The sequence below is a fragment of the Borostomias antarcticus genome (assembly GCF_949987555.1).
Source record: "Borostomias antarcticus genome assembly, chromosome: 4".
In the NCBI taxonomy this organism is placed as follows: Eukaryota; Metazoa; Chordata; class Actinopteri; order Stomiiformes; family Stomiidae; genus Borostomias; species Borostomias antarcticus.
In genome coordinates, this window is record NC_140237.1 from 29286829 (window position 1) to 29313510 (window position 26682).

At 49.4% G+C, this 26682-nt stretch overlaps 1 protein-coding gene across 1 annotated transcript in view; it reads right to left on the reverse strand.

Annotated features, from left to right (window-relative positions):
* chd9 (chromodomain helicase DNA binding protein 9) overlaps positions 1-26682 on the reverse strand; it is a gene marked incomplete at its 5' end in the record, with an annotated part of 68427 nt that overhangs the window by 30268 nt on the left and 11477 nt on the right. Inside the window, 9 exons of the mRNA XM_084437424.1 lie at positions 1258-1501; positions 3222-3343; positions 3831-3968; positions 6898-6984; positions 7197-7314; positions 7636-7691; positions 7838-7906; positions 10937-11083; positions 18713-18821. Of these exons, the coding sequence (XP_084293550.1) occupies positions 1258-1501; positions 3222-3343; positions 3831-3968; positions 6898-6984; positions 7197-7314; positions 7636-7691; positions 7838-7906; positions 10937-11083; positions 18713-18821 (1090 nt within the window). The remainder of the gene's footprint in view (positions 1-1257; positions 1502-3221; positions 3344-3830; positions 3969-6897; positions 6985-7196; positions 7315-7635; positions 7692-7837; positions 7907-10936; positions 11084-18712; positions 18822-26682) is intronic.

The window sequence follows — 26682 nt, forward strand, 5'->3', positions numbered from 1 at the left end:
TCTCTCAAATTGTTTCCACCCACTTTTAGCGACAAAACCTGGACGAGCGTTTTCACTCTCTTGTTGAGCGCAGCGTTTAGAGACTGACTCGTTTAGAGACTGACTCGTTTAGAGACTGACTCATGAGTAGGGATGAGACGGTATGGATTTTTGCATTACTGTACGGTACGGTTTACGGTATTTCACGGTATATGGCATTTCACCTCCCCAACACATAAAAAAGTATTTTACTTTGAAGGAACTACAGTGCAACACATGATGGAAAATACACACTATTGTAATTAAGCTCAGTTTATTAATAGCAAGCTTATATTAAATTACAAAATGAACTGTTGCAAGCAACTTGAAATGTGAAGTTCCAGAAGCGCATTATTGTGTAATACCGTAAACGTAATACCGTAAACACAGGGAATGTCACGGTTCTAATACCGTGGACATTTTAAACCTCGGTTCACGGTTTTACGGTATACCGTCTCATCCCTACTTGTGAGTCCTGTGCAGTCCTGCCGCATCACTACCACCGCGTGCCGTGTGCCTCCGCCGACAACCTTTACTACTGATACGCCCCTGATATCTCGGCACTATTCCTTCCCAGTCTCTGTGCTTCAAAATAAGAATTGTTTTTTTTGTTTTTTGTTTTTTTAGGGCATTTCTGCTTTATCGGGATAGGTCAGTGTAAAGACAGACAGGGAAGGTGGGAGAGAGAGAGAGGGGAAGACATGCAGCAAAGGGGCGTGGGCCGGTTTCGAACCCGCGGCCCTGCGGTAAGGACTAGCCTTCACATGGTACGCGCCCCAACCCATCGAGCGCACCGGGGCGCCCCCCTTAAAGCTGTCGTTATTCCGATGGATCAGAACCCAGACGAGCTGATGCACCTTCAGCTCTCAGCTCTGTGGGTGAAGTATACAGTAACTAAGCGCATTAGCTTCCATTATGCTGTGTTCACACCGGGCGCAATTTTTTCCTGTGGCGCGGCGAGTTTACATAGAAAGTCAATACAATTCGCGCGAACTGGGCGGCGGGCGGCGCAAATTCGCAAAAGTTAATTTTTTTTTAACTTTCTGCGGCGGATCCGTGAGGCGACCCATTGATCCCGCGGCGAGATTGAGCGAACTGGGCGGCGCAAATTTTCTCGCCGCGCCCTGTGTGAACACAGCATTAGCCTGCCGCTATTGTGTCGGCCACAATAGGGGGGAGGGGCGGGGGGGCTACACACCAGTGTGTGTGTGTGTGTGTGTGTGTGTGTGTGTCTCTCACCTGTGCGTCCCTGAAATACATCTCGTACTGCTGCAGCATCTGCCGGCTGACGCCACTGCCGTGGTAGACGATAACGTTCAGGTGGGTCCACGTGCGGAACTCGCGCTCCCAGTTGGCGATGGTGGACAGCGGGGCGATGATGAGGAAAGGGGTCCGGATGCCCATGCGGTAGATCTCCTCCAGGAAGGTAATGGACTGGATGGTCTTCCCCAGGCCCATCTCGTCTGCCAGGATACAGTTACGTCTGGCGGGGAGGGAGGGAAGGATCGATGAAGAGGAGGAGGGGTGGAGAGGAAGGGGGGAGGGGGAGGGTGGAATGGGAAGAGAAGGACAGGGATGGAGTAGAGGGAGAAAAAAAGGGAATCCAATCATAAACAGCGATGAAAAGATGGGAATCCTGAGAGTGGTTTTCTGGGTCTGTGATGATCTAGCCTGGCTTCGCCAGACTCAATTCGCAAAAATGCAGTTTTATTATTTCCCAGGGGGCGTTATCAACGGTCAGACCAAAAGGCCCTTTGGCGGCAATTAGATAGACCTACAATCAATCATATCATCATATCAAGTGGGTCCAGTCGCTCTATCAAACCCGCCCACCCTATTAGATAAACGTTGCGATTGGCCCGGGTTGGGTGGGACTCGGTTTGACCGGCCGAATGACCAGCCTGATCCACGGAGCGAAACGGAACGAGGTCACATGATCCGGCTGGCGATGATCTGTGGCGAACAGAATCAGCTGTGCTGTGTTGAGCTCAGACCATTAATCTGGCTGTCCAGTGGGTGGGAGTGTTACATCTCCATGTTAATTGCAATGAGCAGATACTCCATCTGCCCTCACAAGCCATTATGCCCGGCTCTGACACATTTCTTTGTACACACGCAGACCGACGACGAGTCCCTGGCCGTCCCACTTCCTGACCAGCTGCACGTGGGATGAGGATGTAGTTGGAGGAGTGAGTCTCTCTGCTGGTTGCGGCTGTAGCCTCGAGGGCCCCGGGCTGCCGATGTTAACTCAAATCACGGCGTGTTTCGAAGCAGACAACAGGAAGGCCTATTCATTATTCAGCATCTACAGCCCCGCTGTGCTCAGATAAATGTGTGTGGGTGTGTTGAACCAAAGCCTGACAACACTCGAACAATCCAACACTATGCACAAATGTATTCTTGAACATTATTTAATTGCACTGCCTACATCATGGACACGGACAGTCATCCATGATCAGATGGGATAAGTAGATGAGGATGATACTGATAGACTAAATTGCCAGAGAGAGTAAATTGCCAGTTTGGGAACCTTTAAATGTCTAGCTTAATACCTAGGACTGGAATGAGGAAGTGATTACCACTGACAAGGACAAGCAATTACAATAATTCCAACGTACCTGTTCTGTTCTATTCTATAAAAAATCATGAAAAACCATATAGAGCAGAGCAGAATCGCTAAATCAATGAAAATATTCTCCTGGCAACCTTTCATTTTATTTTCCTGAGCTGCGCACTGAGGCAGACCTCAAATGCAAATGCAGCTCTCTCCAGGGCATACATAAACATAGTCAGTCAAAATAAGGGACCTGTCTCTCTGCGTGTGTGTGAGAGAGAGAGAGAGAGAATGTGTGTGTGTGTGAGAGAGAGAGAGAGAGAGAATATGTGTGTGTGTGAGAATGTGTGTGTGTGTGTGTGAGAGAGAGAGAAAGAGAATGTGTGTGTATGCGTGCCTGTGTGTGTGTGTGCGTTAGAACTCCAGTGCGTCTCGCCCATCCGCCAGACAGGTTGGGTGGCGGGTGTCTCGTGTCGCTGTCTCGGTGCTGTGATGCGCGGCCTCCGACGCGCTGTCAGCCCCCCCACCCCCCCTGCCCCGCTTAGCAATCTGACAGCACCGCTCACCGTCCGCCCGGGCTAGCACCACCGCTACCAGAATAACCTGACGGTCTGGACCGACCCCGTGTGTGTGTGTGTGTGCTGCTGACCTGTTGTACCAGTTGAAGAGGAGCCAGTTGACTCCCTCCAGCTGGTAGTCCCTGAGGCTGTTGCCGTTTCTGTACTCCCTCGACTGCTCCCTCTTCTTCCATAGACTGGCTGGGGGCCGCTCCTAAGAGAGAGAGAGAGAGAGAGAGAGAGAGGGAGGGAGGGAGGGAGGAAGAGAGAGGGAGAGAGAGAGAGAGAGAGAGAGAGAGAGGGAGGGAGGGAGGGAGGAAGAGAGAGGGAGAGAGAGAGAGAGAGAGAGAGGGGGAGGGAGAGAGAGAGAGGGAGGGAGAGTTATAGAGAGAGAGGATGAGAAGGCGAGAGAAAGAGTTAGACAGAGAGAGAGAGGGAGAAAAACAGAGGTGGAGAGAGAGAGGGAGGGAGAAACGGAGAGAGAGAGAGAGAGTGGATGAGAAGGTAAGGAAAAAAAAAGAAGAGAAACAGAAAGAGACAGAGCACGTACCGTGGGAGAGGAGTGGGAGGGGCTGGGGGGGGGCTAGCAGCGTGATGAGATAACAGGCGGGGGAGGAGGGCGGAGAGAGAGAGAGAGAGAGAGAGGGAGAGAGATAATAACAGAGAGAACAGATGCAGTATGGAGGGAGGGAGGGTCTCACCATCCTGCGGGGGTCTGCCTTGGCCGCCTGCAGCATCTCAAACTCCTCAATCTTGCTCTGTTCCACGTCTCCCTTCAGCTCCCACGTGCTGTCCTCATAGGCCAGGGAGCACCACTTCACCAGGTAGTACACCACCTCCTGGAGGAGCACACACACACACACACACACACACACACACACACACACACACTTCAACAGGCTGTACACCACCTCCTAGAGGAGTACATCAACACACACACACCCACACGCAAGTACACACACACACACACTTCACCAGGTAGTACACCACCTTCTGGAGGAGGACACACACACACACACACACACACACACACACACACACACACACACACACACACACACCAACATGCTGTACCCCACCTCCTAGAGGAGTACATCAACACACACACACACACACCCCCACACACACTTCACCAGGTAGTACACCACCTCCTGGAGGAGGACACACACACACACACACTCTTCAACAGGCTGTACACCACCTCCTAGAGGAGTACATCAACACACACACACACACACACACCCACACACACACACACACACGCACACACACACTTCAACAGGCTGTACAACACCTCCTAGAGGAGTACATCAACACACACACACACACACACACACACACGCAAGCACACACACACACTTCACCAGGTAGTACACCACCTGCTAGAGGAGTACATCAACACACACACGCAAGCACACACACACACACTTCACCAGGTAGTACACCACCTCCTCAAGGAGTACATCAATACACACACATACATGCACACACACACGCATGCACACACACACTTCACCAGGCTGTACCCCACCTCTTTGAGGAGTACATCAACACACACACACACTTCACCAGGTAGTACACCACCTCCTATAGGAGCAGATCAACACACACACACACACACACACACACACACACACACACACACACACAGGGATAAAAATTAAGCCTATTTAGTCGCCAATGGCGACTAAAATTAGTTACTGGCGACTAGATTATGAAGACCAGTCGGCAGTTTGTCTGCTAAAAAAAAAAACTATACAAATTTCAAAGACGCGCTGGAGAAAACTGCTGATTGGCTCACTTCACTTCCTGTATAATCCATGCAGTTCTTCCATGCGCGTTTGTTGTGCGTAACATGCATCAGTCTTCAAAACCGCACCGTTTTTAGCTGGGTTTACTTTGACTGACTGACTGACTGACTGACTGACTGACTGACTGACTTACTTACTAGATCAAGGAGGCCGCTAAAGCTAACGTGACTTAAAATGTGGTGATTTATTGCGGGAGTGGAGCCCCCAGGAAAGTGAAAACCAGAAGAGGCCGAAGAGGCCGCTGAAAGCTCTGTTCTACCACTGAAATATCGGAGGAGATTTAGTGAGAAATGGCTGTACACCGAATCAGGGGCGCAGAGAAAATGTCTCGAGCATAAGGAGGGAATGTTATTTTGTAGTGTGTGTCGTCTTCACTCAAAAGAAAAGCGTGGCAATTCTTCGCTGTCGGCAGTACAACCATGAAACTCGAGAGTATCGACCTCCAAGTGTCACCGCAATTGCATGTCTATCTCCAGGGCTCAGTCCATGCCCCTCCAAGCTGCCGACAGTAAAGGCACTCACACAGTGAAATAAATTATATTTCATTAATATAATCATACATTTCATTAATATAATTTACTAATTTAATAATAAATAATATTTCAGTCAAATAAATTATATTTAATTCTTGCAATATATCTGCATACAGTTCATTACTATTATTACTGCACACACTACTATAATATTGATTGAGAATCACTATTGCGCATCTTGAGACCAAGATGACATGCTAAATGTAATAATAGCAATTTTTTTTGTGTCTGGTAAAAAAAAGTATTTGTCTGGTCATTTTTTTCATCTACCAGACATTTGGCAGGTAGGGCAAAAAGTGAGTTTTTACACCCGCGCACACACACACACACACACACACACACACACACACACACTTCACCAGGTAGTACACCACCTCCTACAGGAGCAGATCAACAAACACACACACACACACACACACACACACACACACACACACACACACAGACACACTTCACCAGGTAGTAGACCAGCTCCTACACACTTCACCAGGTAGTATGCAACCTCTTACTGTACACACTTCACCAGGTAGTATGCAACCTCTTACTGTACACACTTCACCAGGTAGTACGCTATCTCTTACACACTTCACCAGGTAGCACGCTACCTCTTACACACCTCACCAGGTAGTACGCTACCTCCTACAGGAGCAGGGGGAAGCTTCTTATCAACACACTTCACCCGGTAATATACCACCTAGTCTCTCTCCAGACCCAAATATTATGTTGAATCGCTGCGCTCCACATACTACATAACAGAGTCTGTGCCACTTCGCCACCCAAGCTGGTTCTCTGAGGGCGTATCGACGGGCGAAAATTGAAAGAGTGACAGGTCGTAGCAGCAAATCAGAGACGCTATCTCAGGTTAGATGGGTTGTGCCAAGTTGACTGGGAGCGCCTGATTGCAAAAGTCGTTACTGATTGGTGTCACTGGGATTCCGGCGCTACCAATGAACTGCCAGGATTTGAACACCAGATCTGTGCATCAAGTGTCCCAGACCCATAGAGAGATCTGCAGCATAACATAGTTAGCGTAGCTTACGTAGGGTATCAGCCAAAGAGCTCTCAAGAGTCTGGCGCTGAGATTATATACCACTTCCTACAGGAGCGGGGGGTCGTTTTAGGAACACGCGCACGCACAAAGGAAAGCTCGTCTCTTGCTTTTATTGTCGCTTTCCCACAGGCCTTTTAGAAGGACCTTGGCAGTGATGTGTGTGTGTGTGTGTGTGTGTGTGTATCTAAATAAGGAGAGCCACCCACACAGGCAGACACGCACACACAAGGACACAAGGACGGCCATTACACAGCCACAAGAGAGAGAGAGAGAGAGAGAGAGAGAGAGAGAGACACGCACGCATACAGCACAAAGGAAAAGACTCCATTTCAGGGCCTTGTTCTCTATGGATGGAAGCGTTTCATCTCCTTACCTCGCCGGTGTCCTTGTCTTCACAATAGGACACCTCCAGCACTCTGTCTACCTCCACGTAGTCGGGGTTGAAGGGGTCCTCCTCCATCTGAAACGTCCAGAGAGAGAGAGCAGACCGTGAGCCCGACCGCCTCCCTTCCTCCCCGCCATCTGGAGCCGCGCAGCTCATCACCGAACAACAGGTGGCATGGGAAATATTAACAACCGGAGCGCCGGCATGCAAACACGGCACACAGATACACACGCTACTACACTCCCTCCTCCCACACACACACACATACACACACACACACGTCTTACATCTGCGAAGAAGTGTGCCCTCTGCGCCTGTTTCATCTTGAAGCGTTTGATCTTCTGCTGGATCCTCTTGTCTTTCTCCAGCTGCTGCTCTGTGGCCCACTCACAGTGGAGGTAGGAGCTGAGGAGGACAGAGGAGACGCGCGGTGGGGTCAGCGTGGGATCTGCCCAGCCCGCGTTCACTCACTCACTCACACACACGCACACACACACACACTCACTCACACACACACACACACACACCCGCATGCACACAAACACACACACACACACATACAGCAGCACGTACACACACACAAACACACATGCACATCTGAAAACCGAGAATCTGTCTATGATTTAAAAAATGTCAATGCCAATAACAATGACAATAGCAAATTCCTGAACAGACGAGGCGTGGGTGTGACACAATGAGACTTATGAGTCAGAAGAGATGTCTTACTAGTTTTTATATTTCACGAAGAATTCCTCAATTTCCACCACAACACCTGGAGAAACCTATGAGAGGGAGAGAGAGAGAGAGAGAGAGAGAGAGGGAGAGAGAGATAAAAAAAACAATTAATTTATTAAAGTAGAATTCAGTAGCTGCCAGGCACACAAACACATTCAACGTCACAAATTCCTGAAAGTCCTGAGGTGCCTACCTCATTCTTGACCATGCGCGAGGACATGATTTTGTCAACAACAGCAGCGTCTTCCTCACTGGGGTTCTCCTATGGCGAAGTAGAAACATAACAGCTCAACATCTCGAGAGGAGAACATTTGTTTGCCACCTTCACGTTTCTCATGTGTTCTCAAGCATACAGTATGTCCTTGAGATGCACTATACGGTTTGCACAGAACTGACAGGAAAACAATGTTTTATTCAATGGTCGCAGCCTGGCTGTGTGTGTGTGTGCGTTGTCACGATACAATTTTTGTTTCGATACGGTTCCATAAATTTCCGATACTTTTCCTAAAATATATATATATATATATATATATATATATATATATATTTATATATCCACTTTAAAGCCAAAATATATCCATATTCCACATTACCCCCCAGCCCCCCAACCCTCTGTCAGTGCGTTAAGCTGTTGCTGAAGCTGCTGCCATCTCTTCAAGTCCAGTCTCTGAACACACAATCAAGTGGTCCGCTCTCTTCACTGTTGCTCTCACTCACTTCACGCTTGCTGTGGCTCATATTATATAACACAACGTCACACACGCCATTACAACAAAATCCCGCTGTCAGCGCTGTGCTTAAAGAGACGGATTCCTATTAGCTAGAACAAATATCCATTTGCATAATATATGTATTGATTTTTTCAAAACGCTGGTATTGGACAGTTTTTAAAACTCTAGTACCGCGGTATAGGTTACAGTAAATGGACTGCACTCATATAACACTTGTATCCAAAACGCTTTACAATGAAGGCCGCTCATTCATCCATTCATACACACACCAATCGCGGCAGCTGCCATGCAAGGTGCTAGCCTACTCATTGGGAGCAATTTGGGTTTCTGTGTCTTGTCCAAGGACATGTCGTCGGAATTCAAACCGCCGACCCTACGATCATTGAACGACCCGCTCTACCTCCTGAGCCGCAGTTGCCCCTATATACTGTGCAACACTCTAGTGTGTCTTCGGGCAGGAGTCGGTACCACTATTACTAATAATAATAATGATAAATCAGATTTATTAAACGCATTTCTCAAACCCAAAAAGGACTGTACAAAAAAAAGGGAAAAAAGGAAAGATCATAAAATGTTTAAAAAACAGTAAAAAAAAAAAAGTAGAGATTAAAAGAAATAAATTCTACAAGTCTTTAAATGCCAGTCTGAAAAGGTGTGTTTTAAAGAGAGCTTTGAAGGTCTTGAGACTCTGCCTCTTTGATGCAGTCTGGGAGTGAGTTCCACAGCCGTGGAGCAGCGCAGCTGAAAGCCTGGCTCCCAATGGGCCTCATTCACCAATATCTTCTTAAGTTCTGTTCTTAAATTTCGTCCTAAGAATGTTTCTAAGGAAAGCTCCCGTCTGATTCACGACGTGTTCGTAAACCGCTGGAAGAGTTCGCACCTGCCTTCTCTTAATGGCGAATCTCATGGTTTCTCAAGTTCATAGCTCGTGGCCACTCACATGAATTAGCATCGGTAAACTCCCCGCCAGCCCCATATAAGGATATGCAACTACATGGTCGTGCGCAGATGTCACTTCTCTGAATGAATACCGGTCATTCGCGCCCTCGACTCGCCAACTTTTCGATAGCATAATGGTTTAGGTGGGGTTGTAGGTGCGTTAGCAAGTCAGAGGACTGCATGTCGAATCCAGCGTGGGCAATCAAAATCTGATTTTAATTCCGCCAAGTAGGCTAGGCCTCCTACTACAAGGAATTTGCCTTGGTGCATAAACATAGCGAGGCAGAACAGTGCAAAATGTCAGCGTGATAGAATACAATATACAATAGCCTACTGTCTACAAAAATGTAGGCTATATATCCTACACATCTGTCAACGCTAGCAGTTGACAAAAGAGGAACCCTATCTGATCTTATCTACATACTGTAGAAATGGTCCTTATTGTGTCATATGTAAATTGAGTATTAGAGTTTATCTGTAATGACCATAACCTTGGAGCCGGCAGCAACATTTCACTGTGACTGGACATTAGGCTGCATGTGACAAATAAAGGAATCGTGAATGTTTAATCTTGAGGAGAGATATGCAGGCTACTGGAGGGGGGCCGGCGTGCCCACTGTTCGACCAGCGTGTTGGTGCCATAATAGGGACAACAGCACTGTTGGGTGTGCGCACCGCTGGCGATATGGATACAGACACCACGGACGCAGACTACCACCCTCTCTGTCTAGCGCACTAACACACATCCAACTGTAGAATTGAGGTGACCGCAATCACCATTTTTGCATAGTCTACATTTCCGCACTCAAATGGCCTAGGGACTGCTATTCAGTGATCGTATATTCTGTTCTTAGCTGAGAACAAATCCCAGATGAGAAACCATTGGTGAATGCCAGAATTTTCTTAGAAACGGCGTAAGTACAGTTTAAGAAGAAATGCTTCTTAAGAACTTCTTTACTTCATTGGTGAATGAGGCCCATTGTTTTTAGCCTGCAGTAGTTGCTGGAGAAGGATGGAGCTGGAGGAGCGGAGGGTGCGCTTAGGGCAGTTTGACAGTGGGGGCTAAAACTTTAAAATCAATGCGTGAGTGAACAGGAAGCCAGTGGAGGCTAAATAACACCAGAGTAATGCTGAAAGTCTCACGAGGGGAAGTGTGGGTAAGAACACGGGCAGTAGGGCTGGGTTTAAAAAATCGATTCACTGATTCTGAATCGATTCTGAATCAAATGATTCAGAATTGATTCATGAATCCCAAAATCGATCTTTTATTTAATGAATAAATGAAGGAATGAATAGTTCATTAATTCATTCAATGATTCATTCATTTTTGGAAATCAGTATCGATACCCAGCCCTAGTATTGATGTGTTGGCAGTCATGTAATTAAGGTTACAGCTAATAAAAACAGGTTTTAGTAACACTAACCGAATCGATATTGAATCGAATCGTGATAATCGATTGTGAACCTTGGGAATCGGAATCAAATCGATTCTTGAAATTCTAATCGATACCCAGCCCTAACGGGCAGCACAGTTTTGGACATACTGCAACTGGTTCATGCATTTCGCGGATACCCCCACTAGGAGGGCATTGCAGTAGTCCAGGCGCGCGGAAAAAACTCACCACAAACAGCTGCATCGCAGACTCTTTGCGCGCTGCGGCGTTGGTCTTCTTGGCTTTAACGATGACCTTGACCTCTTCGTCGGACACCCTGGCCTCCACCTCCTCTGCGTACTTCTTCCTCTTTACCTGACGGTTGGAGCGTCGCTTCTACGCAGACGGGAGAGGACAAAGAGAGAACATTATGACTAGACACTCGATCCTAGTTTCTACTGTTTTGTATTTATTCCTGGGTCAAGTAGCCTGGTTTTGGGGATTTTGTGTGAACGATTTCGTTTTTTTGCTTTTACTACTTCACTTGTCGTGTTTGGGGCTAGAAGGCCCGAATTAGTGTTGCTGCATTATCTAGTATAGTCTAGCTAACCTGTGGCCAGTTAGTGTTGCTGCATTATCTAGTATAGTCTAGCTAGCCTGTGGCCAGTTAGTGTTGCTGCATTAGCTAGTATAGTCTAGCTAGCCTGTGGCCTTTTACTGTTAATGCGTTAGTGAGTATTGTCTAGCTAAGCTGTGGCTCTTTACTTGGCTACAAACATGAGCGCTGAGCAGAGCTGGCAGAGCTCACTGGATACTGGATCAAATATTATGGAAGTCTCCAAACCAGGTCATTAGGAGGCACAACATTAATTACCATAGTTGGCAGACTAGACATATCAGTAATTTGTCATTTAGCCCCCCCCCCCCTCCAGAACCTGAGCTACTGTATGGGTACCAGAACCGGGCGCCATTCAGAATGGGAAAATGAATTTTGTTCCTCAGCCTAAGTCCCAACTGAATGGTGGTCATTCTCTGTGCTTAGAACAACACTTATCGAAAACAAGCTGCTCAAAAGCACATTGCTAGATTCTGTAGGCCGAGAGGATTACAATGATGTCCACCTTTTGACAGTGATTTTAGTGACCGCTAGATTGACCAGAGGATATTCCAATGCAACTGTTCTGATCACTAACCTTAGCATAGGTGAATTGAGTAGAGCATGGGAAAATTAGCATTACGGCTACGTCCCGTCTGAATGATAGCCTGGTTTGTAGATAGTTATTGTAGCTACAGGGTGGACAATAATGCACTAATTTTAAATGACTGGAGTAGAACATAGCAGACATGTTGTGTTTGGCAAGTCCCGTCTGAATGATAGCTTGGTTTGGCTATTGTTTGCAAGCTAGCTAGCTACTGTAGGCCTACCTGTAATACTAGTGTGGACAATAGAATACACTAATTTTGGGCAAAGTTGAGCAACGGCAAAATATTTCTAGAGTAGGCTGGCGTGCGGTAATAGTTCAGTGTTTGTATCAGGGCTTGGTGCGAGGTAAGAGTTCAGTGTTTGTATCAGGGTAGCCACACTAATTTTGCGCAAAGCTGCAGCTCCTTCCAGCTGATGATCAGGCAAAATAATTCTATAGTAGGCCACTGGGGCGAGGTTCTATTCAGATCAGTATTTCTATTGGCTGGCGGCTTAGATCAGAATTTTATGTTAAAATTAGCGTAAACGGGTCTGTCCGGGACCCCTGAGAATACCCGTGCCAAATATGAATGCTGTCAGACTGACGGCGTCAGAGGAACGTCTCGACAGGGAGACGGGCAGACAGCGGAGAATAGCTTATTCATGTGTTGGATGATGATGATGATGATACCCAGCTCTATTTCTGTAACACTCAACAACTACAGCTCTTTGTGACTGCTTGGTCAATTTCGTTGTGGATATGAATGTTGAATGTCACAGAACTTCCTCCAGCTCAACCAAGATAAAACAGAGGTATTAGTCACTGGTGAAAAAGCAGAAAGAGATATATTATCTGCACATTTAAAAATACTGGCACTTAACACTAGAAAACTAGACTGTAGGTTTCATATTTGACCCATATCAAAAATATAACTAAAACATATAATGGGTTCTAAGGTGGTCCATGCTACACCTTTTCACAGAGTTTTGTAAAAATCGTTCTGGTAGTTTTGCGTAATCCTGCTGACAAACCAAGAAACGGCTCGTGGACCCGCCCCGTGATTCGGATCCACTTCAAAATGTATTGGGTTCTAAGATGGTAAATGGACTGCACTTATATAGCGCTTTTCCACCTTAGCGGCACTCAAAGCGCTTTACAATGGCCTCTCATTCACCCATTCACACAACAATGGCGGTAGCTGCCATGCAAGCTAACCCGCTCATTGGGAGCAATTTGGGGTGAGGTGTCTTGCTCAAGGACACTTCGACATGTGGACAGTCGGAGCTGGGATTCGAACCGCTGACCCTTCGATCATTGAACGACCCGCTCTACCAACTGAGCTACAGCCGCCCCCTAGATGGCCCATGCCCTTCCACCGAGTTTCATGAAAAAGTAGTTGTTGCGTAATCCTGCTGACAGACGGCCGTACAGACATACACAAGCCTCTGAAAACATTACCTCTCGCCCAGCAGTCGCAGGGGTGGAGGTAACAAACAAGAGCAGCCATACAAAAACAAGCAAAACAAACTGGCAGTTCACAAAAAACAGGTGGTTTTGGAACGATGTGTAAAATACCTAATTCGCAAAATCGAGATTAGTGCTTCCTCTGCTGTCACAGTCACACCAGCATCAGCAGTTCTCTCAGGGCACATTTAAAAATCTGGGTTTTGTTCCCCCCACTTGTCTAACCAAATTATTTCATGTTGCTGCCTCTCTCTGCCAATCGCTCAGCTGTTTATGGTTGCGTTGACGCGAGTAAACTCTCTCTCCGCTGCAAGGTAATGAGCAAAACGGCATGGCATGAATTTTCAAGAGGTGGTTCTTGTCACACAATGAAAGCGTAATGGATTCATTTGGAGATGTGACTTGTCTCTAGCAGTTCTCCATTCGGGCCATTTTCATTAGTAGGACATCGAAGCCTATAGAAATTGATGACATAGACCTACTTGAATGGCACTGAATGTTTAAACAGTTTATTCTCTCTCAGACTAAAAGGTCACTCGTTTTCTCCAGTCCATGTAAACAGAAAAAAAAGAAGATCCAAATCGTGAATCGTCCATCACACTGAAAAAAAAAAGAGATTTCATATTTTGCCCATATCACCCAGCCCTAACTGAGCAGTGTAGTACATGGCAGGCCGACAGAACAGAATGGCTCCAGAGGGCTTATTGGCATTTCTGCAAAACCTTGACTGTGGAGAGTCTGATGGGGGGGTCAGACGTGGAATTCAATATTTCATTTCATTCAGAGGCAGATCCCATGCGCACAGTGTTGGTAAAATAATCCCATGCGTGAACAGTGTTGGCAGGCTATCTGCACATAAGGGATAGCAGAACCCACGTTGCCATGCAAGATCAAGAATAGCCATCTGACATGACTGTTTTCTGTGCTGGGTGGATATGATTTATATATGTGGATATGAACTGACACAAATTACAGACTGCGCTGTTGCCAAGGCAAAACAGTACGGAGACGCGACATGGGACTTTACAGTGGTGGGGCTAGGCATGAGGTATGATATTACAGTGGTGGGACTAGGCATGAGGTATGATATTACAGTGGTGGAGCTAGGCATGAGGTATGATATTACAGTGGTGGGACTAGGCATGAGGTATGATATTACAGTGGTGGGGCTAGGCATGAGGTATGATATTACAGTGGTGGAGCTAGGCATGAGGTATGATATTACAGTGGTGGGGCTAGGCATGAGGTATGATATTACAGTGGTGGAGCTAGGCATGAGGTATGATATTACAGTGGTGGAGCTAGGCATGAGGTATGATATTACAGTGGTGGGACTAGGCATGAGGTATGATATTACAGTGGTGGAACTAGGCGTGAGGTGTGATATTACAGTGGTGGAACTAGGTATGAGATTACAGTGGTGGGATTAGGTATGAGGTATGATATTACAGTGGTGGAACTAGGTATGAGATTACAGTGGTGGGATTAGGTATGAGGTATGAGATTACAGTGGTGGAACTAGGTATGAGGTATGAGATTACAGTGGTGGGATTAGGTATGAGGTATGAGATTACAGGGGTGGAACTAGGTATGAGGTATGGGATTACAGTGGTGGGATTAGGCATAAAGTATGAGATTACAGTGGTGGAACTAGGTATGAGGTATGAGATTACATGGTGGAACTAGGCATGAGGTATGAGATTACAGTGGTGGAACTAGGTATGAGGTATGGGATTACAGTGGTGGGGCTAGGCATGAGGTATGATATTACAGTGGTGGAACTAGGCATGAGGTATGAGATTACAGTGGTGGAACTAGGCATGAGGTATGAGATTACAGTGGTGGGATTAGGTATGAGGTATGAGATTACAGTGGTGGAACTAGGTATGAGGTATGGGATTACAGTGGTGGAACTAGGCATGAGGTATGAGATTACAGTGGTGGAACTAGGCATGAGGTATGATATTACAATGGTGGAACTAGGCATGAGGTATGATATTACAGTGGTGGAACTAGGCATGAGGTATGATATTACAGTGGTATAACTAGGCATGAGGTATGATATTACAGTAGTGGGACTAGGTATGAGATTACAGTGGTGGGATTAGGTATGAGGTATGAGATTACAGTGTTGGAACTAGGTATGAGGTATGAGATTACAGTGGTGGGATTAGGTATGAGGTATGAGATTACAGTGGTGGAACTAGGTATGAGGTATGGGATTACAGTGGTGGGATTAGGCATAAAGTATGAGATTACAGTGGTGGAACTAGGTATAAAGTATGAGATTACATGGTGGAACTAGGCATGAGGTATGAGATTACAGTGGTGGAACTAGGTATGAGGTATGAGATTACAGTGGTGGGATTAGGTATGAGGTATGAGATTACAGTGGTGGAACTAGGTATGAGGTATGGGATTACAGTGGTGGGATTAGGCATAAAGTATGATATTACAGTGGTGGAACTAGGCATGAGGTATGATATTACAGTGGTGGAACTAGGCATGAGGTATGAGATTACAGTGGTGGAACTAGGTATGAGGTATGGGATTACAGTGGTGGAACTAGGCATGAGGTATGAGATTACAGTGGTGGAACTAGGCATGAGGTATGATATTACAATGGTGGAACTAGGCATGAGGTATGATATTACAGTGGTGGAACTAGGCATGAGGTATGATATTACAGTGGTATAACTAGGCATGAGGTATGATATTACAGTAGTGGGACTAGGTATGAGATTACAGTGGTGGGATTAGGTATGAGGTATGAGATTACAGTGTTGGAACTAGGTATGAGGTATGAGATTACAGTGGTGGGATTAGGTATGAGGTATGAGATTACAGTGGTGGAACTAGGTATGAGGTATGGGATTACAGTGGTGGGATTAGGCATAAAGTATGAGATTACAGTGCTGGAACTAGGTATAAAGTATGAGATTACATGGTGGAACTAGGCATGAGGTATGAGATTACAGTGGTGGAACTAGGTATGAGGTATGAGATTACAGTGGTGGGATTAGGTATGAGGTATGAGATTACAGTGGTGGAACTAGGTATGAGGTATGGGATTACAGTGGTGGGATTAGGCATAAAGTATGATATTACAGTGGTGGAACTAGGCATGAGGTATGATATTACAGTGGTGGAACTAGGTATGAGGTATGGGATTACAGTGGTGGAACTAGGCATGAGGTATGATATTACAGTGGTGGAACTAGGCATGAGGTATGAGATTACATGGTGGAACTAGGCATGAGGTATGAGATTACAGTGGTGGAACTAGGTATGAGGTATGAGATTACAGTGGTGGGATTAGGTATGAGGTATGAGATTACAGTGGTGGAACTAGGTATGAGGTATGGGATTACAGTGGTGGAACTAGGCATGAGGTATGATATTACAGTGGTGGGACTAGGCATGAGGTATGATATTACAGTGGTGGAACTAGGCATGAGGTATGAGATTACAGTGGTGGAACTAGGTATGAGGTATGGGATTACAGTGGTGGAACTAGGTATGAGGTATGGGATTACAGTGGTGGGACTAGGCATGAGGTATGATATTACAGTGGTGGAACTAGGCATGAGGTATGAGATTACATGGTGGAACTAGGCATGAGGTATGAGATTACATGGTGGAACTAGGCATGAGGTATGAGATTACAGTGGTGGAACTAGGCATGAGGTTATACTCCTTTGCTTTTTCACAACGCTATACATGAGTAGACAAGTGGCGATCTGCACTGTTCACATACTTGCCTGTGTACTTATATCCACTAGGGATTTCACAAGAAGAATCGATGCCAAAAATACTGAAAATGTGACGGTATTCGCTTCTTATACAGTACCATAGATACCAGGGGTGCAGTTCTTCTTCTAAGCAGGGGTGAAACGGGTCGAACCCGAAATAATTTATCCTGCAGACTATTATGTTTAGCTAGCTATTTATCTTGCTATTCAGTGGGTAGTGAGCCCAACAGATGGAGCTGAAGATGCTCAGCCCCCGGACAATGAAGAGACCTTGGGTGCTTAGTTGATTTGACCTTTATTCCTACAGTAAGCTAGAATGCTAATAGCTGGCTATCTGTAGCTAGCTAGCTGGTAGCATTGTAATCCGCTCCTTGGTATCATGGATCTGGGGTTGACCTGTACACTACTGGACAGGAGCATATCCTGCCATGCGGAACTACTTTTTACCGGACAGCTCACAAACAACTTTGCAGGTGGCACTGCATGTTCTAGGGTCCTGAGTAGTACACCTGCCAAATGTCAACTTCATACATTAGCCGGTTGTCGAGACAATCGTGGACACTGTGTGCACATGGAAAGACAGGTACACCAAATGTGTCATTATAGAGTAGTGACTTTGTAATATGTTAAGATACTATGATATAGCTAACAAAATAGTCAACCATTTCCAGAAACTTGCTTGATCGTCTTGTTGAGAGCATTTTATATTTTTTTTAAAGTTCTCCCATATTAGCTTAAATGGGTGTTTGTTTTTGCTACCCTCTGGAAAAGGTATGTCAGGTACTGTACATGCTATACAAATAAAGTTTGATTTGATAAAGTCAAAGCTGTCCCTCTTGTTGAAAAACCACACATCCTCAACCCGCCTCTTCTAATCCCTCCAGTTCGCCCTGTGGTTCGCAAGGAAGCGTCTCATGTTTATTCATTATGCCTGACATCACATCCTCGTGAGGGCGGCCAGGGCTCACAATGTAATTAGCCCTGAATGTCACTGAGCTCGCCTGGATTTAGCCAGGTGTGGATGAGGCAGGGTGCCCGGGGGCTGGCTGGACGGAGGCCGGAGCCGGGCCGGGTCGGGGGGGGGAGGGGGGGGGGGGAACAGTGTATTCCTCACAGCTGACTGCCATGCCACTTTTACTTCCAGAGGATCATCCTAAATGAGTCATCAACAGACGGCCTTAATTAAGTCTGGAGCGCCGCCTAATGAGCGTAATTACACGTATGCTCCCGGCCAGGCAGCCAGAGAAAGAGGCCGGGGGAGTGAGGGGAGCGAGCCCCCCCCCCCCCACTCCACTCAACACTCCTCCTGTCAATCTGAACGCTCGTCACTCCACACTGTGGGGCTACGCGGACCGTGTTAACGGTCCAGAGCCTAGGTAATCCCCCGTGGCCGTCTGTCAGCAGTGAAGAAGACGTCACGCTTGTTGAGACGTCCGACCCTTGACCCCCGCCCCGCCCCACGCAGACCAGCTGTGAAAAGCTGTCCTTACGCTCTGTGGCCGAGTGAACAATGAGCCCAAGGGCAGGGCCTCTCAGCAGGACTTTGGGGGGGGGGGGTCTCCCACCCTCAGAGGCACACCTCTCACCCTACAGCCGGGGGAGGGGGGGAGTTTAGGATTGCTCACCGAGTCGTCGTCCTTAGCGGAGCGCCGAGGGGGCGGGTCGTCGTCGGACTCCTCCTCCGAGGACTCCGGCTTCCGCTTCTTCTTCTTCCCGAACTTGATGACGAGTTTCCTGGGAAGGAGAACAGAGGATAACGGGAGCGTTATTAGACCAGGGGAAAAAGCAGATAAGTCTGGCGTAGCCGGACCCATCTCCACACCTCGTTTACACCGCGCCAGCGCTGCAGAAAGGTCCGGCTGGACTCATTACCATTCATGGACACGAGTGGAAAAAAACAAGAGCAAAAAAAACCCGCTGTATTTCTTTAAACCAATCACAATCGTCTTCGGGGAGAGCGGTTGCTAGGTTGCCGTCGTTTCTCGTAGTCTGGACTGAATCTGATTGGGCCAGGAAATCTGGGCCAGGAAATCAGATCCGTCGCTGCTGATTGGGCAGTAATTAACCAATGATGAGGCTTATCCCCGAAACCTACATCGGTGGAGTCTGACTAGGATGAAGACGACGGGGCGGGGGAGGGGAGGGGCTCAACCTCAGCTCTGCTCTCATGGAAACCGTGAGAGGCAACCTTGAATAATTTATGAGCAATAATATAAATATTGTGCTTGTCGTGCAAAATAAACGACCGGAGGAGCATGCCCCGTGCGCTGTGCTGACTGTGCTGCCTCTTCTTAAAGAGAAAAGACACTCAGTTGGGACTGCCCTCACATAAAGACACAGCTTACCGCCATGGAAAAGAATGATTAATCTCCACATTTTCCGACATTTCCTAATGTCATTATACATAATACTGTAATATGTAAGACACTGTCCACCCAACAAAGAGATTGATTCACTAATTCAAATAAAAAAAGGTCATAAAAAAAAGATGATATCTAGTGTAATTTCAGTCCACAGCAATTAGGCCTCGCGAGGCAAATGCAGAAAGCCTGATTGTGTTTCTGAAGACGAGGCCTGAACAGGCCAGGGAGTGAGGCCTGGGGAGCTGGCCAACCATGACCCGGTCCAGAGCGCTGACGGCCTGCTGGCCAGGCCTGACCCGGTCCAGAGCGCTGACGGCCTGCTGGCCAGCCCTGACCCGGTCCAGAGCGCTGACGGCCTGCTGGCCAACCCTGACCCGGTCCAGAGCGCTGACGGCCTGCTGGCCAGCCCTGACCCGGTCCAGAGCGCTGACGGCCTGCTGGCCAGCCCTGACCCGGTCCAGAGCGCTGACGGCCTGCTGGCCAGCCCTGACCCGGTCCAGAGCGCTGACGGCCTGCTGGCCAACCCTGACCCGGTCCAGAGCGCTGACGGCCTGCTGGCCAGGCCTGACCCGGTCCAGAGCGCAGTCAGCCTGCTGGCCAGCCCTGACCCGGTCCAGAGCGCTGGGGAGCTGGCCAGCCCTGACCCGGTCCAGAGCGCTGGGTCATCCATGTACAGTGAGCGGCCTCTGACTCAGGAGGAGCGGCTCCTGCTCCCTCTGCGCCTCCCTCCGCGAACAGGAAGGGATCTGGCCAACACGGTAGCCTGAGTCTCGGCTCTGAGCACACCTGCGTGTGTGTGTGTGTGTGTGTGTGTGTGTGTGCCATAGCCATAGCAGCGTGGTGAAACACTGGTCTTCTAGTGTCCCTTTGTCAAGCATGTTATCGGATCAAGGGGTAGGGGGATAGACAGTGACGGAGCCCCCCTCCTCCTCCTCCTCTTCCTTCCTTCCTTCCTCCAGCTCTGAGAGCCCACGGCCCGATATGGAACGCGCCCTGCTGTGCTCCTCCTGTCGTCTCTGCTCTGCCATGCTGGGGCCAGAGGACACGCAGCGCTGCTGATCAATCTGCATGGCAAAATAACATGCAAAGTCCTCCTCGGTGAACCGTATAAAGTCCTCGGCCCGGACCCGCGCCTGACGCCACAGACTGGAGAGAGGGAGGGGGGAGAGGAGGAGGAGGAGGGGGAGGAGTGGTGAGGAGGTGTGGAGAGGAGAGGAAGAGGAGTGGAGAGGAGAGGAAGAGGAGTGGAGAGGAGTAGGAGGGGAGAGGAGGTGTGGAGAGGAGTGGAGAGGAGGAGGAGTGGAGAGGAGGAGGAGGAGTGGAGAGGAGGAGGAGTGGAGAGGAGGAGGGGAGAGGTGTGGGGAGAAGGAGGAGGGGAGAGGAGGAGTGGAGAAGAGGAGGAGGGGAGAGGAGGTGTGGAGAGGAGGAGGAGGAGGAGGGGAGAGGAGGAGGGGAGAGGAGCAGGGGAGAGGAGAGGAGAGGAGGAGGAGGAGGTGGGGAGAGGAGGAGGGGAGGAGGGGCACGCTGGTACAGTTGTTCTGAACGCTCTACATGGCTGAGGATCAGACAGCCAGAGCTAACGCAGCTGCTCCCGGGGCCTCTGCTCCTGTGTTCTCTGAGTGTGCCTCCCATCACCCTCACATCTCACATTGTTATTGTCATCCACAGTCTCTCTCTCTCTCTCTCTCTCTCTCTCTCTCTCTCTCTCACCTCCTCTGGGTCTCACCTACTCTCTCTCTCTCTCTCTCTCTCTCTCTCTCTCTCACTCGCTCCCTCTGCTCACTGTCGAAGCCACAGGCACAAAATGTCTAGCTCAATCTAACATGCTTGAAAACATTCACTGCTAGATCCATAGATATAGGTCTGTCTCTGTCTCTCTCAGTCTCTCTCTCCTCCTCCTACTGCCCCCGCCTCTCCCTACCACACAAACACGCACGCACGCACGCGCACACACACACACACACACACACACACACGCACACACACAGAGCACTGCACTCTCCCTGTGGGCCTTTTGCTACCGTGAGCTGAAGCTGAGATTCTCACGCCGACACAGAAACAAGGTGGGGGTTGAATGTAGGTGCCATGCCAGCCAAGCCCAGCCCAGCCAGAAAACCAACCAGTCCAGCCCAGTCAAGCCAGAAAACCAACCAGTCCAGCCCAGTCAAGCCAGAAAACCAACCAGTCCAGCCCAGTCAAGCCAGAAAACCAGTCCAGTCCAGTCCAGTCCAGTCCAGCCCTGCCCAGGCAGCCGGCCAGCGAGCTACGAGCCCGGGGCCATTTATATGCGCCTCGTTCCCCTTTTAGAGTCAGGACCTGCCCAGGTCTGGGCTCGTTTAGTCACGATAAACTGGCCTAACACACTAGTCCGCTCACTCAGTACCCCCTCAAGGCCACTGCGCACTAGATGAAGAAGGATAGGCATGTATGCTTTGGTACTGCATACTGAAGCACCCTCTCTCTCTCTTTCTCTGTCTGTCTCTCTCTCTCTGTCTCCTGCTCCCTATGGCTGTATCTCTCCCCTACTGAAACCAACACACAACACATCCTTATCTATACAGAAGCAACCTCACACATATCTTTCAGGCACACACATGTAAACGTACATTCACATGTAAATACACACACACACACACACACACACACGCATAGGCAGAGGCTTTCACAGGGTTAGCATTTGCGTGCCTTCCCACTATTGTCTCCGCCTCTGTGGCCAGGGATGATATTACGCCTCACAAATCCTCTTCACAATGACACTTTGGGGGTTGCCGGGCAACACGCCCCCCCCCCCTCCCCCTCCCCCTCCCCCTTCCCCCGGGGAGAGAAGGTAGCAGTGTGGGCGGTGGCCGTGAGACGGTGACATCACATCCTCTGAATGCCGCCAGAGCGATGCGGGCGTCTGACTGCGGCGAGCAACAGCCGAGGGTTCGGGGGGGAAATGTCAGTCGTGACGTAACGCCAGTCAGCCGATCCGCCTCGGGCCGGCGCCGGCCGCGCGGCTTCGCCATCGGACCGCCGGGGGGACTGTGGGACCGGAGCGCTCCGTGCAGACGGCGTCGCGACCGCATCGCCAGACCGGCGCTGCCAACGAGGCCACATTCCTGACGCGCGGGCGCGGGATGCGCTCGGCCGCTTCGCACCGCCGCGCCGTTAGAGCTCCCCACGCAGAAGACCCGGCTGGGAAATAAAGATACTTCAGCAGCTGTGAAACCACTGATGTGGGAGAGAAATCGACTGGAGGGACGTGGGGGTGGGAGAGAGAGAGAGGAGGGAGAGAGAGAGAGAGATAGTGTGTGTATTAGGCCTATGTTGAGAGAGAGAGAGAGAGAGAGAGAGAGAGAGTGAGAGAGAAAGATAGTGTGTGTGTATTAGGCCTACTATGAGAGAGAGAGAGAGAGATAGTGTGTGTGTGTGTGTATTAGGCCTATTATGAGAGAGAGAGAGAGAGAGAGAGAGAGAGATAGTGTGTGTGTGTGTGTATTAGGCCTACTATGAGAGAGAGAGAGAGATAGTGTGTGTGTGTATTAGACCTACTATGAGAGAGAGACAGAGAGAGAGAGAGAGAGTGTGTGTATTAGGCCTATGTTGATGGATAGCTGTGTGTCAGCAGGCTCTGAGAGAGAGAGAGAGAGAGAGGGAGAGAGGGAGGGAGGGAGAGAGGGTTACGTGGTGAGAGGGGGGGCGGAGATAGAGGGGGGAGGATTGACGCACACACGTGGAGCTCATGCCACGTTACACTGAGGTTTACAACCTCTGCCCCCCCCCCACCCTACCCCCCCAAATACACACACGCACACACACAAACACACCCCAGCCAACAGCCCACAGCCAGGGTTTACACACAGGCCCACCCAGGGTTTACTACCGCTGACACACACACACACACACACACACACACACACACACGCACGCACACACACACACACACGCAGGGGAGTGACAGACACACACACACACCACCACATTAAATCATGTCTCCCTCTCTCTCACTGACTCTCATCCCCCCAGCACATACAGACACGCGCACACACACACGTACACACACACAGGGGAGTGACAGACAGACAGACACACACACCACCGCATTAAATCATGCCTCTCTCTCTCGCTGACTCTCATCCCCCTGCAGCACACACAGACGCGCTCGCACACACACAAACACGCACACACAGACGCGCTCGCACACACACAAACACGCACACACAGACGCGCTCGCACACACACAAACACGCACACACAGACGTGCTCGCACACACTCAAACACGCACACACAGACGCGCTCGCACACACACAAACACGCGCAAAACCATGACCTTTCTCTTGAAAGATCTGAGGGAGGGATGGTTCACACGATTCATTCGTAACCGGTGGCGACCGGTCCGTTTCCTGTCCTGCGTGCCGCCGCCGCCGGCCCGGCGATGCCTGATCACGGGGGGCTCCTCGCCCGGCGATGCCTGATCGCGGGGGGCTCCTCGCCCGGCCGAGGCCTGATCGCGGGGGGCTCCTCGCCCGGCCGAGGCCTGATCACGGGGGGCTCCTCGCCCGGCTGAGGCCTGATCACGGGGGGCTCCTCGCCCGGCCGAGGCCTGATCACGGGGGGCTCCTCGCCCGGCCGAGGCCTGATCGCGGGGGGCTCCTCGCCCATTATCACGGTTATCAGTATTATCACGGCACTGTTCAAATATGCTGAAAATGTTCAATAACTACACTCTGAAAACATTTCACTAAGTTTTATATTGAAAACTACGAATAGTTCTCAAATGGCAGCACTATGCACTTTTTGTTTGCATAAACATTAAAATAATGCGTCTTGGAGAGCAGCTAGCTTTGGTTGATGCTGGACAGTATTTACAGTACAGTTTTTCAAAGCATGTTCAAGCACTGTTTGAGTGATCATTTTATCGCGATACATTTAATCAAATTTTATCACGGTTTCTCATTGTACCGGTTATTGATACATCCCTAGCTCCTCGCCCGGCCGAGGCCTGATCACAGGGGGGCTCCTCACCCGGCCGGCGCTCCAGCGATTCGTTACCCCCCCCATCCCCTCCCCTCCCCCAACCCCCGCCCCCGAACCTCATCCAGGGCTCTGGCTCCTTAGCCTGGCCCGTCCTGCTTGATAACGCCTGCTCCCCCCGGTCCTACAACTCCCCCAGCGCTGCCCTGCCCTACTTGGCCCACGGCAATCCGTTGTCTGTGTGTGTGTGTGTGTGTGCGTGTGTGTGTGTGTGTGAGGGGGGAGGGGTTAACGGAGTCGTAGTGTGATGGCATTTTATGGGCCGTGCCACAGTGGAGCGCAGGGGCCCGGCCGTCGTTGTTCTAGGCTCTGTGCGAGCGTTGGCTAGCAACGGAAATGTCGCACGCGCGCGAGGCGGGTGGGTGGGTGCGCGCTGGCGTCGCCATCCCATAATAGTCGCCTGATTAAGCGCTGCTATGTGGCGGGAGGACGAGTTCATTGCCCAGCCCTTGCGATTGTGTGTGTGAGAGTGTGTGCGTGCATGTGCTAAATGCGTGTATGTGTGTCCACGTGTATGTGTGCGTGCATGTGTGTGCGTGTGTACGTGCACGTGTGTGTGCGTGCACGTGTGTGTGTGTGATGGTAAGAACCCCTGGCAGCGCTGCCCAGCCTCATGCTAATGGCACATATCAGCACGCAGCGCAGATCAGCACAGCCCTGGGATTTCTGCTATGCTTTGCATGCTGTCGACACACACACACACACATGCACACACACACACATGCACACACACTCTCAAACCCCCACACACACACAAACATGCACACTCACACACATGCACTCACACTCACACACACACACACACACACACACAAACAGGCAAAGGCACACTGGCACACACGCAAACATTCACACCCACAGGCACAAATAATGTAGGCTACACACACACACAAACACACACACACACACACACACACACACACAAAGAAACACGTTCTAAATGCATTTCAGAGCAAAACAGACTGTATGCATTGCACGCACACACACACACGCGCGCGCACACACACACACACACACACACACACACACACACACACACACACACACACACACAAAGGATTAAAAACAGCACTTAATTAAGAAAACAGCTTTTTGCGTTTTCTAATCAGAGAGCGAGTGAAAAGGATTAGATGGAGCAGGATGTAGCAGCCAGGGTGCAGACATGTTGAATAGACCCACACATCGCCGCCTATATGCTGGACCCAAACGCCCCATTTTCTAGCATGTAATTGATCTCGCAGGCACCATTTTGTTTGATATTCACTGTACACACTGCACACACACTGCACACACACTGCACCGTGACGTACATATCAGCCCAGCATTCAGATCACGGCTGCACTGGAGATGGTCTCCGTGGCTCGCAGCCCTGAGCACGTTAGGAGGAACCCATTTCGCCGTAGAAATATGTGGAAAATGTCGAGGGGAGGGGAGAGGGTGTGGGGGGGGGGGGGGGACAAGAGGGAGAGAGGGAGGGAGAGGAAGAGAGAGGGGGAGAGAGAGGGAGAGAGGAAGTGGGAGAGAGAGGGGGAGAGAGAGAGAGAGAGGGAGAGACAGAGGGAGAGAAGGAGAGAGGGGGAGGGAGAGAGAATGAGAGAGAGAGAGAGAGAGAGGGAGAGACCGAGACAGAGGGAGAGAAGGAGAGAGAGGGGGAGGGAGAGAGAGAGAGAGAAAGAAAGGGGGGGTTTTCATCTGCTTTCATCTGATGGTTAGCCTAGCCCGTGTTGGGCAGGTAGCTAAAGAGAAAACACATTGGGGCGAATTCACTAAAGCAAATTGCGCCCGCTAATTGCACCATAATATTGCGCGTCAGTTGCGCCCGCTATGTGCTCCGTTTTAAAAACCTATTCACTAAAGACATTGCGCTAATAATATCCCAGCGCAAACACGCCCATTCGGTGTTTGCGGCTGAGTGCAAATTGCTGCTGATATAGGAAATGACTATAAATACTGCGCATACAGCGCAAACAACTCGTATGCATATCATTGGACGATGGCAGACAGAAAAAGAAAGATACGATTTTCAGACAGCGAGCTTGAAGGCCTCACGGACGAGGTTCAAAAACATGTCTCACAGCTTTCGGCAAAAAATATCACGACTGCAGCAAAAAATCATATTTGGGGTTTAATTTCCCAATCAGTCAGTGCCATTTGTGTGTGTAAACGCGGAAGACTGCAAACGGAGGTGGAATGATTTAAAAAGACGAACAAAGGA